General features: G+C 49.4%; 1 protein-coding gene across 4 annotated transcripts in view; it reads left to right on the top strand.

Annotated features, from left to right (window-relative positions):
- The window catches only part of TRIM28 (tripartite motif containing 28), a 51,589-nt gene that overhangs the window by 21,393 nt on the left and 16,272 nt on the right, over positions 1-13,924 (top strand). For all 4 annotated transcript variants that reach the window (XM_037888688.2, XM_043534437.1, XM_037888689.2 and 1 more), the window contains exons 2-7: positions 5,778-5,890; positions 8,518-8,650; positions 9,418-9,553; positions 11,502-11,618; positions 12,211-12,325; positions 12,858-13,004. In XM_037888688.2, coding sequence (XP_037744616.1) covers positions 5,778-5,890; positions 8,518-8,650; positions 9,418-9,553; positions 11,502-11,618; positions 12,211-12,325; positions 12,858-13,004 — 761 coding nt within the window. The remainder of the gene's footprint in view (positions 1-5,777; positions 5,891-8,517; positions 8,651-9,417; positions 9,554-11,501; positions 11,619-12,210; positions 12,326-12,857; positions 13,005-13,924) is intronic.

Here is a 13,924-nt window from a genome sequence, read left to right as displayed (position 1 = left end):
TTCGTGCTATTAAAATGAACATTTGGTATGTTTCTTCACTGGATGCTGCTGTTCACTGTGTACAGAATAGAAGTAGTACAGATGTCCAAGCCCAGTTGGACCTGCGGTAAGCATGGTTGATGTATAGGATGTGGTGGCCTAGGGACTGAGTGGTAGAATTGTGGAATCCCACTCCAGAGGAGATAAAGGCATGAGGCCAGAAGGATCTGCTCTAGGAATTATTTTGGGGAAGTTCTATGTCTGGTATCATACAGGGTGTCAGGCTAGATGATCACAATGGTTCCGTGACTGGTTCCCCCCGGGGTGCCACCTGAAACTGGGGTACCATTGAGCCCTCTGACCCACCCTCACACTGTGCTGCTGTGACAAGTTACAAAGCCCTCCAAGCTTGCACTTTCACCAGCATTCATGTAGATAGGGACACACCCAGCTGCAATCACATGCAGGCGCTCTAACCACCAGTCTAGGGCCCCAGAACAGTACTGTCCTGCCTTTCAAATCTGGCCAGTATATGGGTTTAACACCTGGTCTGCCTCTCCCTCAATGTGAAGAGGACCATACACACTTACAGTAACCAAACTGAGATTTTCCGTAGAGGCCTTTGTCAAGGTTCCTTCCCCACTCTGAACTAAGGTACAGATGTGGGGACCTGAATGAAAACCTCCTTATTTTTACCAGCTTAGGTTAAAACTTCCCCAAGGTACAAACTATTTTACCTTTTGCCCTTGGACTTTATTGCTGCCACCACCAAACATCTAACAGGGATATAACTGGGAAAGAGCCTGTTTGGAAATGTCTTCTCCCCTCCCCCCCCCAAATCTTACACCCCCCTTCTTGGAGAAGGTTTGATAAAAATCCTCACCAATTTGCATAGATGAACACAGACCCAAACCCTTGGATCTTAAGAACAATGAAAAAGCATTCAGATTCTTAAAGAATTTTAATAGAAGTAAAAAGAATCACCTCTGTAAAATCAGGATGGTAAATGCCTTTCAGGGTAATCCGATTCAAAACATAGAGAATCCTTCTAGGCAAAACCTTAAGTTACAAAAAGACACAAACAGGAATCTACATTCCATTCAGCACAGCTTATTTTCTCAGCCATTTAAAGAAATCAGAATCTAACGCATATCTAGCTAGATTACTTACTAAATTCTAAGGCTCTATTCCTGTTACTGTCTCCAGCAAAAAGCTTCACACAGATGGAGAGAGGCTGTTTCTCCCTCCCCCCAGCTTTTGAAAGTATCTTGTCTCCTCCTTGGTCATTTTGGTCAGGTGCCAGCGAGGTTATCCTAGCTTCTTAACCCTTTACAGGTGAAAGGGTTTTTCCTCTGGCCAGGACAGATTTAAAAGGTGTTTACCCTTCCCTTTATATTTATGACAGCCGTAGTCAAATGCACACTGGTTTGGATTAAAACAAAAGTTTAAGTACAAAAGGATAGATTTTATTTAAGTGATTATAAATAATAGCAAACAGATGAAAGCAGATTACCTAGTTAAACACAACCTCTAACTGATCTTAACATACTAGAGAGGTAGGATATGAATTAGCAAATTCTCAACCTGAGTGATAAACAGGCTGGCAGATTCTTAAGGCACAAGCTGCCTTGGCTTTGCAGCTTGGGGTTTCTCAGGTTTTCATACACAGGCTAGCAATCCCTTAGCCTGGGACCATCACTTTCCCCTGTTCAGTCTTTATTCCTCAGGTGTTTCCAGGTGTGATGTTGCAGGGAGAGTGAGGTCCCCTCATGATGTCATTTTCCCCCCTTTTATATCTTCTTCCCACTTGCTCGAAAGCTCTTTTGCTGTGACTTGGGTCATATAGTTCCCATTGTGTAGTGCTATGGTACACAGTTCGCAGGGTAGTCCTTGTGCTTGTGTGCATTTCCTCCAATAAGCCATTAACATTGTTAGGCCTTTTAATTGTTGTACCTGAAAGGCTGCTTGTGGTTGTTTTCATCCTACAACATGTTTCAGTAACGCACACACAGCTAAACTTCATACAACGATAGCGCATACAATCCAAGATATTAATGTCAAGCAAATAAAGACTTTTAGAATACTTCACAAGGCATACTTTATACAAAACCTATCCTAATTACATGACAGTGGGGAATATTGGGGTGCCAGGGTGTCAGGTTCCTTCTGGCCTTGGAATCTGAATGAATGAAAGGATTGGGTGCAGCTAGCCTTGCTACTGTGGTACTGGCAGCTGACTTTCATGAGATTATTAGAGACCCAATGTGGGTGAGGATTATAGCTGTTGTTGAACTAACTTCTGTGGGTGAGACAAGCTTATGAGCTTACACGGCTCTTCTTCAGTAAGCTCCAAAGCTTGTGTGTCACCCCTAGAAGTTGGTCCAATAAAAGATGTTACCTCACCCACTGTGTGTCTCAACATCCTAGGGCCCACATGGCTACAACAACACTGCATCAAACTTGGTTAGGGGCTAAACACTCTCATGTAGCATTGTACAAGTTTGAGGATTCAGGTTTTAAAAAGAGCGGTTGAATTCCTCTTATGCCATTATAATCTTTAGCACGTTAATGAGTTTGTTTGCTTTTTACACACAGACCTCATGCGATCCTAAGCTCTAGTGATCTGAAGAGTAAACTCAAAGGTAGGTGCAGCTCCTTGTATGAGCAGGGGATAAAACTTCCACTGGTTCTGACATATATGAAAAATCAAACTAAAATCGTGGAAAAGCTGAATGGCACTCGCTTTGGTTCCATGCTCAACAATCTAAAAAGTGGAATGCTGTGTTTCAGAGTGGGAGTTGGGCATGTTACCACTGGCAGCTAGCTCCCAGACTTGGGACTGGGATGCTGACAAACTTATCGTCAAATTGCTTTGTCAGAAGTCCTATGTATAGATTTTCTGCTCTAGTTTCGTACGTAGTTCGAAGTGTCTTGAAATGGGAACATCCAAGTCCATGCTGGGGGAGATGTTTCAGCTTTAACACCTGCCCACCCTTTTGAATGTAACTTTGTAAGGAAAAGAAAGCTTTTTGGGTTGCACTGCTTGCAAAGGATCCTGTACAAATTGCTGCATTCACTCTGTTTCTGGCTTGCTATGACTATTGTGGGACAAAGTGATGACCACTTCAGGTGCTTTGGCCACTCTGAAGGGTTTGTCTTGTTCCTGGTTGTCATGACTACTGCTGTTCTCAGCAGAAATCCTTCCCTTCAGAATGTAAAGACTGAATTTAAGGCTGCCTTCCCACCTGAATTTCTCTGGAACTGCGTCTCCATGGCTGCCACATCCACAGCTCATGCCCAGGTGGCTACAGCATTGTTTGTTTTGCTTAGATGCTGTGATGATGCCTGGAAGTTGCCCATCCCACTCAGGCTGTACCAGGCTGAAATTATCCTTCTGCTTGGTAGCTAGATAAAATGGGGTAAGGAATAGCCAGAATACCTTATATTCTATACTCCAATTGCTGTGACTGGGTTACACAGCACCTGTAGCCTTCACAGTTTCAACATGAATGCATGGAAGAACTGTGTCTTTCAGCATCTCTTTATTTGGTGGCTCTTCTTCCCAGTGTCCTTTCCCATCGGGGCACTTTCCTAGATAAACTAGGAACTGAGTGTTCTGGATGGGTACTTCCCAAGGCATAAGATTCATGTCAGTTACTGAGTTGATTGTGGCAGATGAGCTGTTCGTTCTGAATCCAATTCAGCCACCCACACCAGGCTGGCTAGGCAGCAGAGCCAAGCAGGATAACGCACAGGCTGGAAAATAGTTGTAACGGACGTGCCACTGCTGTTGGGTAGTACTTGCCACTACTTTCTCCATAATCTTGGCACTGCCTTCCTGTCATCTCCCCTAAGGGGGAAAGTTATGCTGCTCAGTGGAGGAGCTTCCATTATAGGACAAGGTGCAAAGTTGAGGCTTGGTGCCTTTTAACACAGGCTAAGCCTGCACTGTGCTGAAATGTGTAGACTCTAGACTCTTGAAGCTTTGGAGCCTTTCCCAGGCAAAGTAGCAGAACTGCTGCTTGGGGGATTGGCTGTGTAGCAGGATGGGGTTGGTTGTGGAGTGGCCCATACTATAGATCCAGGCACAGGAGCATTTAGGCTATGTCTGCCTGTTCCCATGGAAACCTGCCTGGGCCACTTGGCTTGCTATGTGGATGCAGTCAATGGAAATGGCTGAGATTAGAATCTTGTGACTGACATAACTATGCAAAGAGCATGGCTCTTAAATACTTTGTTAGGCAGAGGGGTCTGGCCAGGTGGCCCGTTGGAGTGTGGTGGAGGTGTGTGGGCTGAAAAAACAGCTCTCAACTTGAAAGATGCAGGATCTCCTAGCTAAAAGGGATTAGCACCTGCTTAGACTGCAAACCTGTAGAGGTTGAGAGTTTCTGTTTGCATAAATGCAAGTCATCCTGGGAGTATGGTTCAGCTAGCATGTTCCTGCTTGTTTTTCCTGACATCCCCCATTATATTAAACATCTTTGTACCATAAACATTCCAATAAGCGGGTCAACACTGTTCATAACACACGACAGGTGCTTAGATGCTGTGGTGATGGGTGCTGTGGAAAACCAATGGCATAGTGTAGACATGGGGTTTTTTGTGCTTCTCTGCAGTTTTAAAAACGGGCTTACTTACCTCCATGCATCTAAATTGCTGATCATGCTTTGTACTCATGCTAAACATTGTGGAAACTTACTAGTAATGAAATTGCTGTAACCTGTTCTGTACATGCAGAATATATCAGATGTATATTCTTGTGAGGTTTGTCAAGCGTGCTGTGCCCTCAGTAGATGTCTCTGGTCTGCTAATATCTGGAATGTTTTCTGCAGAGATCAGAGAAGGTGTGTAAGGGTTATGGAATTTAATGTGCTGTAGGCAAGGGGAATATAAATGAGCAACAGTGAGGATGTAACAGTTGCAAGACTGTTTCCCAGATTGGTAATGTAGTCAACTTTCTGTGCTGTGCTGATTGATCTTCAGTTAATAAACAGAGCTCTCAATACAGAAGCACCTCGATGTTCCATGAGCCCAAACTCCAGGCAGAACCAGCTCTCCAGTTCCTCATGAGTAACCCTATAACCTCTCCATTTTAATGGCTGCTCCCCCAGGAGGCAGAGACACATGTGGGGTCTTCCTGCTCACTGGGGGAAATTCTGCTGAGTTCTGGGCACTTGAAAGGAGGCTGGCCTGCCTCTCTACCTGTCACATTGTGCTGCCCTGCTGTCTTCTGCTCAGGTGCTGTGGGCACAGACTGTGCCCTCTGACATGGCAGACTGTTTTGCGGGGGAGGGAAATTGCTCCGGCTCCCCATACTCTTGCTGTAAGATGTGTAGGGTCCCTGTGGCTGGTGTTTGGTGAGTATGGAGGCCCCCTAATGTTGTGGTGCTTTTAGGCTGGAGGGACCTAACTGGACAGGGGAGAGCCCACTGACTGTTCCGCTTGTGGAGCATGAGCAGCTGCAGAAGATTTTCAGTGCATGTTGCGGAGACCCTACCAGACAGCCCTTACATCCCACGTCCATACCTGCAGTGGCCATTCAGAGATGGTGCTAAGTTTCAGTATCTTAGCCCTGGTCTACAGATGTGTGTTGAAAAAACTACATCGCTCAGGGGTGACTGACAGTTATATCAACCAAACTCCCAGTGTAGACAGAGCTATGTTGACAGGAGGGCTTCTCCCCCCGCTTCTCAGGGAGGAGGATTAACTACACCGAGGTGGCCCCCCAAGGATTAGTTACATATCTGCTGCTGCTTCCTGTGTGCATGATGCTCTCTTCTGCTCCTTTTCCCTTGCAGTGGTGGACTGCCCTGTGTGCAAACACCAGTGTTACCTCAAGGACATAGTGGAGAACTACTTCCTGAGAGACAGCGGGGCGGAGGCAGCCACAGACAGCAAGGATGCCAACCAGGTAGGGGTGTAACCTTCCTATCCCTTCCTCCCCAGAAGGGCTCTGATTGACCCATCAGCAGAATACAGTTCTGCTCCCCACCCTATTATTCCCAGCTCGCCATGCAGGCTGGGCTTTGATGGGGGTGGCTTGCAGTCCCTCCTGCCATAGATCAGCTCAGTTCTCCTGGTAAAAGGAAGCAGTGCAGAGCACCTGGCCCTTCCTTTCCTGACACCGTGCTCCACACTGAACCTGGCTGCTGAGGTCGGATGGGGCTGTATTGGGGATGTTGAGGCACCCCCAGGATATGCCCTGCCCAGGGCAGGCAATGCACTCATAGGTGCTTTGTCAGGCCCCTTTCGGAGGTGGTGATTTGTTACGGTAGCACCCATAGGCTCTGCTGTGCTGGGTGCTGTGCAAACACAGTAAAGACACAAGCTTGGACCTCAGCGATTAATTATAAATAGACCAGACGGGAGTAGGGAGGGGATGGGACAAGACTCTTAATGTGTCACAGCAGGACTTGGTCCTGGGCCTTGATTTTTTGACACTTGCTCTTTCTAAGATGACCCATGTGTCATGCTAATCACTGTTACCTGTCTAGCTACCCCTGGGTCCCCTATCTGAGACCATCCCCTCGGGCGTCCAACCTCAGGCCTCATCTCCCCGACTTCCCCACTCCTAGACCCGTCTCCCTGTGTACCAGCTGTGCTTACCCAGCAGGTCCAAACAGACCAGTGCCTGCGGTTCTTCTGTTTGTGCAGCAAATAGTGACCCAAAGAAAACGGCCGCTTTAGAACGAAGTGCAGCAGTGGGAACACAGCAAAGCATAAGAGAGGCTGTTTTAAGGCTGTCTACACTGGCAATTTACAGTGCTGAAACTTTCTCATTCAGGGGTGTGAAAAAACACCCCCCTGAGTGCAGTAAGTTTCAGCACTGTAAAGCACCAGTGTAGACAGGGCACCACTGCTGGGAGCTACGCCCCTTGTTGAAGTGGTGTTTTTAGAGAGCTGGGAGAGCTGCACCGTGACCACACAAGGCACCTTAAAGTGCTGCCAGTGTAGACTAGCCATTAGGTACATGTCTGTCTCAAATAAAAGCTCAGGTGAGGCCTGTCTTACCCTGACCTCTGCCATCTGAGGGCCTGTCTACCCCGTCATTGAGGGCCTGTCTTTTTTCCAGCCAAAGGCTGTTCGTTCAGCTTGGCCAGCTCCTCAGGTGGTGGAAACCAGAACTTGAAAGTAAATAGCCTAGGTGTTTTCTGGAGCAGTTGTCAGGCCATTACCCAGGGATTTCAGAACTCAAAACTGTGGTAACTTAATTGGTTTTCTCCAGGCGGTGTCAGGATTAAATCAATGGGGACAAACGACTGCTTTCATCCAAAGCTCCCTTTTTGAGTCTCAGGCGCACACATGCCATAGCAATAGTTTTAGAGCGCACCCAAGTAGTTTACCCAAAGTCTGAGATAGTTTTGAGTGATCAGTAGCTGGGGTTCTGGGGTCCCTCCTTCCATCCAGCTTTACGGTTGCCAGTTTTGGTTGGACATATTCCTGGAGGTTTCATCACCTGACCTCTTTAAATTAAAGATTAATCTTTAATTCTTGGAGACTCCAGGACAATCCTGAAGGGTTGGCAACCCTACTCCAGCTGCTGGGGAGAAGATAGTAGTTGCTGCTCAAATAAAAGCTCCCTCAAACTACTCCAAAGTGTTCTTTTACTAAATCTTCTGTAGCTGCTAACTTAAACAAAGCACATAACTCAGTGACTCCTATTGATTCACCATAATAACCCCTAGTGGGTCACCAATTCTCCTAGCTTCAGTAAGTTGCTCATTATCCCTTATCAGCAAAGCATTGCTAGTCATAATAAAACTTGTGTCGGGCACTCAGAACCGAGGTTGGCTATTCACACACCCCCTTCCATTCTCATAGTCCATTAACTCTGTTCCATCCTCCCATTCTGCTGAGCAAAACTGCAAACATGCAGCTGTTTGGCCTTGCCTCTCAAAGTCCTATCTAGTGTATTTGCTTTCAACTAAAGGTGGCAGGACACACAAAATGGCTGCAGTTAGGTCACGTTCAATTCTCTCATTACAAGGCCTGTCTGCTTGAATGAAGTCCTTGTGTCACCCTCTTAAGCGGTCTACACTACAAATGTCCACATCCCTGAGTGAAATAAGTTATACCAACCTAAGGGCCAGTGTAGACCGTGCTGTCTCAGCCTCTTGCAGATGGGAGAGAGCTCTGTGAGCTTAAAGTGTCTTCACCAGAAGCACTACCATGGCATTGGTGCAGCTGCACCTCTATAAATGATGTAGTGTAGACAGGTTTGGAGCTAGCCTGTACTATAACTTATTCTCTGCCTTAAGGCTATTGCACATCTGCAGCCCATCTCCTTCTGTTCAGTCTGAGTTGGAGGACCTCAGTGTTGTGCTCCCAGGGTCATCTGCTCCGTGCAATACCACGGGTGCCCATAACTGCACTGGGAGCCAGGGACGCTGGACACCCTTGGAAACGAGCCCTGGTGTCTGTCCTTGCCCTGTGCCTAGGCTTGTCTCTACAAGGTCTTGGTGTAATTTGAGGCACTAGGCTGAGATTGTTGTGGGGCTGGTGTGTTCCTTGGTGCTCACCCTTTCTCCTGTCCCGCAGTGCTGCACCAGCTGTGATGACAACGCCCCTGCTACCAGCTACTGTGTGGAGTGCTCAGAGCCGCTGTGCGAGACATGTGTGGAAGCCCACCAGAGGGTGAAGTACACCAAAGACCACACGGTCAGATCCACAGGTCAGTGCCCCACCACCCTGCCCCACTCCTGGCAGGGGAATGCTGAGCTAGCCTGGTACCACCTGCCCCTTGAAGAGGGGTAGGGTGGGGGCTGGGGTCATGGAGTGTAACCACTTCTCCTTGCCCACCCAGAGTGCTTCACTTGGGTATCTACACAAGAGAGCTGGTTTAAACCAATTTGGCTAAATCAGTGCAAACCCCTGTTTGTGCTATCTATGGTCTGTTCAATTTAACCTCTTCTGGGTGATACCGTCCACTCTTCAAATGGAATGAGAGCATCCATCTGGGGTTGTACTGCTTAACTGAATCAGTTTGAGTTCTTCCCTTTGGGCAGAATGCAACATTTTCATGTAGACAAGGCTCCAGAGGCAGAAAGCTAGGTCCCAACTGGTGAGGGAGAGGACTTCGGTCTGAGGCTCCATGCAGTGCCCACTTTCTGGCAGCATGGGCTCTGCTGCCCATGGCCAGCACTGGAAGCCTTGAAGAGGGGATCTGGGAAACAGATCTGGACATGCAGGCTGTAGTCAGCTTTGCCAGTGCCCCATAACCCAGACCTCTGGATCCACCCCAATACAGAGCTCTGCCATTATCCCTCAGTCCCAGCCCTGTCTATCCTCTTCCCCCCCCCCCCCCCACCCCCCTCGGCTCTGCCAGTGTCCCTCACTCCCAACCTGCAGGCCACTCTAGGCTGGTGGCTGGCTGCTGTGGTTGGGGTGCCCCTGGGGCTCTGGCTGGAGGAGAAGGGTAATGCTCACATTCTGTTCTAGGCCCTTCGAAGTCAAAAGAGGGTGAGCGCACAGTCTACTGCTCCGTGCACAAGCATGAGCCCCTGGTGCTGTTCTGTGATACCTGTGACACTCTGACCTGTCGGGACTGCCAGCTCAATGCCCACAAGGATCACCAGTAAGCATGCACACCCACTGGCTGTACTCTGCTATGAGCTTCCCTGTCCGTTCTGGAGCAGGGTTGTGCTGCCTCTACTTCTGCCTGGGTTCCTAATGGTGTGGCTGGCCTGGGCCAGGCTTGCTCTCTCTCCCCCACTGGGCTGGGGATGTGGCCACCCACTGCCAGTCTGTGCCGTACTTTCTTCCAGATGGGACGGCTGTAGCAGACCTCTCTGCTAGCCTGTGCATCTTTTCTCCTGGATGGCATGGCTGGGTTGGCTGTGCCAGACCTCTCCACTAGGCACTGCTGGCCTCTGCCATGTTTCCTGGCTGCTGGTGGAGTTGAGGCAGCTAGACCAGCACTTTGTGCTGTGGGTAGGTTGGGTCCTGGTGTTCCTTGACCTGTTCTCACCTGGGCCGCTGTGATCGTTCTCAGAGTAGCCAGAACTAAGTAATTTTACACTCCTGCCTCATCTGTTACCACTAGCCTGTCAGCCACCCAAGCAATCTCTGCTGTACACGCCTGCACTTAATGCAATAAGGGGTACCCCAGCTTATGTGATTCAACTCAGGATCAGTGCCTTACATGGTTCTGCACCCCTGAGATGTTTCTAGTGAAAACAAATTTATTATCTGAGTCAGGAGATAGTGAAGAAATGAACACACAAGGTTACACACCCAGCAAAATACGAACATGCTTTCTAGAGACTGCTAACTTCCTGTCTAAAGTTCATCTCACCCCAGATGTCCGTTCCGACCGAGGTGGGCTGGGCGTCCGTTTTCATGGAAGTGAACACAGTGCTCGCGTACTTCCCCCATCTTGTCTTCCCACAACCAGGGTTGTCTTCTGTTCCCCAAATGTAGTCCAGCAAACCTTTTGATGTGTATCTCAAGATGAGGTTCCCTTCCCTTGCTCTGTATTCTTCCCTGTTGACTGCCTATTTAGTTGGGGATTGGCCCTGCCTTGAGCAGGGGGTTGGACTAGATGACCTCCTGAGGTCCCTTCCAACCCTGATATTCTGTGATTCAATGTAAGCATGCCTGTGTTTTTAGCTTACAGTGCTTAATTTACTTGTTGGTCAAGAGGCAGTCAATTAAGGTCCCTTTTCTGGGGGAAAACAGGAAACCTGTTTCGCTGCTGCTGCTGTGATACAGAATAAGAATATATATTGTGTGTGTACGTTTCACAACAACATTAATAACCAGTGTGGCCCTGGTTTGAGACTTTGTTTGAGACTTTCCATGATGTACTTAGGTGAGCCAAAACGTGAACACCAGAACCAGGAGATCATTGCAACCCCTTGGCCAGCTGGCATTGGGGGGTTCATGGGTCATAGAATCATAGAATAACGGAGTTGGAAGGGACTTCTGGAGGTCATCTAGTCCAGCCCCCTGCCCAGAGCAGGACCAATCCCAACTAAATCATCCCAGCCCGGCCTTTGTCAAGTCTGACCTTAAAAACTTCTAAGGAAGGGGATTCGACCACCTCCCTAGGTAACGCATTCCAGTGTTTCACCACCCTCCTAGTGAAAGTTTTTCCTAATATCCAACCTAAACCTCCCCCATTGCAACTTGAGACCATTACTCCTTGTCCTGTCATCTGCTATCACTGAGAATAGTCTAGAGCCATCCTCTTTGGATCCACCTTTCAGGTAGTTAAAAGCAGCTATCAAATCCCCCCTCGTTCTTCTCTTCCATAGACTAAACAATCCCAGTTCCCTCAGCCTCTCCTCATAAGTCATGTGTTCCAGACCCCAATCATTTTTGTTGCCCTTCGCTGGACTCTCTCCAATTTCTCCACATCCTTCTTGTAGTGTGGGGCCCAAAACTGGACACACTACTCCAGATGAGGCCTCACCAATGTCAGATAGAGGGGAATGATCACGTCCCTCGATCTGCTGGCAGCTCCTGCACCTGTTCTCTGCCTGGCCAGCTCTGAGTGTCACTCTCCACTTCCATCTCCACAGATACCAGTTCTTGGAGGATGCTGTCAGGAATCAGCGCAAGATGCTGGCTGCGCTGGTGAAGCGCCTGGGGGACAAGCACGCCAACCTGCAGAAATCCACCAAGGAAGTGCGCACCTCGTATGTAGCCCTGCTGAGCATCCCAACCATGGGGGGTCCCTGTCCATGCTGCTGAGTCACAAGGAGGGATTTCCCTCACCCCCAAAGATGCACAGGGAAGCCCTTTCTTTTGATGGGGGAGCAGGACGGCATTGAGATCTTTTCTTTGAGTGCTGGTCCCTATGTGTTCCACTGTGGGTACGCATGTGCCTAAGACCAGAGTATGTTTGCCACCAGTGTCCATGCCTGCGTCGCCGAACAGACTCCTGTTGGCTTTCTGCATTCCCCATGAGCCAAAGAGTGGGTCCGAACTGGCAGGCACGGTCAAGACAGAGGCCTCCGGGGCTGCTGTTAGCTGAGGAGGAAGCAGTTGGCGTTGGCAGAAGTTTGGGCTTGGGCCAAGGCCCATGTCAGAAGCACTCCTGCCTTAGCAACAGCTGCACGGGATCACATCTGTGTCTAACCAGCCCAAGGGATGGGACAGGGGAGCTGTGCTATTGCAGAACCTCTCCCAGCCTCACGCCTTGGCTGGCTGAGATGCAGAAAGCCCTGGGGAGGGCAGTGGATGTGGGTGTTTGGTATACTCAGCATGTGGCTCTGGCTGGCTACGCAGGATCCGGCAGGTGACGGATGTGCAGAAGAGGGTGCAGGTGGACGTGAAGATGGCCATCCTGCAAATCATGAAGGAGCTCAACAAACGGGGCAAGGTGCTGGTCAATGACGCACAGGTGAGTGCATATTGTGGGGGGGCCCTCCCAACCCACCTGTGGAGCAAACCACTGACTCGCCCTCCTGCTGTCCTGGCAGGAGCCTTGAAAACAGATGTGTAAGGAATTCCTCTGAGCACATGTGGATCTTAGCACTGAAACCTGCTATCTCCCTACTCCTAGGGAGTAAGGGAGCTGTCCCCCTTGGCTTCCCCTATTGTGGCTCCATCTCCGCTCTTAAACAGTCCTTTGGAGGAACGCTTCCCTTGTGCCAGCCCCCAAGGTGTCTGACTCTTGCCCTCTGGCCCACCCCATGAGCTGTGCCATGCACATCCAGCTGAGAAGTTTCCAAGCAGGAGTCTGTCCTGCATTGGCACCAATCCCTACTCAGTTCACAGCCGTGCATATCATTCGTTAAAATATTAGGCAGTTCCCACTTGTCCACACAGTCTGCACTGCAGCCCGGGGCATGTGGCAGCATCTGGCGAGGCGGGGGGAAGGGCAGGTCTCTATGCAGTTGCTGATGGGGTGCTGGCACCTGGCTGTGTTGCAGAAAGTGACCGAGGGGCAGCAGGAGAAGCTGGAGCGCCAGCACTGGGCCATGACCAAGTTGCAGCGCCATCAGGAGCACATCCTGCGTTTCGCCTCCTGGGCCCTGGAGAGTGACAACAACACTGCCCTGCTGCTTTCCAAGAAACTGGTGAGTGACTAGATGGGTAGGGGGTGCAGCACAATGGGGCCCATCTAGTGCCAGGTCACAGACCCTGATCTCTGGCTCAGCTATACTTGCTGCAGTGTGCTCTCCAGGCTCGGTTCTGGTGGAGATCTTCTCTCCACTTGGCTTTCTGAAGGGGGTGAGGCTCTTGCAGGTGTCAGGCAACGTGTCACAGCTCAGGGTCACTGCACCTGCATTCCTCCTCCGTGGTCCAGCAGGGACACTCGCTCCAGGCTCCACAGCTGTCCGCTCTTTTGGGCGAAGACCCATGTCTCTCCTCCTGCCCAGGATATTGCTAGGCTGCACAGCCAGCCTACACTGTAAATCCCCGTGGCAAGTCAAATGCCCTAAACAGGCCAACGCCTGCACTTTTATCCTCAGTGTGGTTGTCCCTGGTTAGTTAGCACTCAGCTCTGAGGAAGCAGTTATTCCTAAGGTGAAGGCATTGTAGAAAACATGTGAAAGTAATACAAAAACCTGCAGGTGTGCTGATTAAGCTTAGTAGAGATCATCTGGGAAGGGTTCTTGCTGGTGATCAGTCCTTCGAACCCCAGCAAAGGGGTTTTTCTGGGGTTACAAGTTCATAACCACTTCGGCTGAGCAGACAATCAGTAGACTTGTACTTTCCTCAGGGCATAGCTAGATAAGTTGTCAGGGTGATTAAGCACTGGAATAAATTCCCTAGGGAGGTTGTGGAATCTCCATCATTGGAGATTTTTAAGAGCAGGTTAGACAAACCCATGTCAGGGGTGGTCTAGGATAGATAATATTTAATCCTGCCATGAGTGCAGGGGACTGGACTAGATGACCTCTCACCCCTTCCAGCCCTATGATTCTAAGTTCATGTAGAATAGGTCCATCAATGACTATTAGCCAAGACGGTCAGGGACACAACCCCATGCACT

This window comes from Chelonia mydas, chromosome 23 (assembly GCF_015237465.2).
Source record: "Chelonia mydas isolate rCheMyd1 chromosome 23, rCheMyd1.pri.v2, whole genome shotgun sequence".
Lineage (NCBI taxonomy): Eukaryota > Metazoa > Chordata > Testudines > Cheloniidae > Chelonia > Chelonia mydas.
The sequence above is the reverse complement of the archived record's forward strand: the minus strand, read 5'-3'. Positions and strand labels throughout refer to the sequence as shown.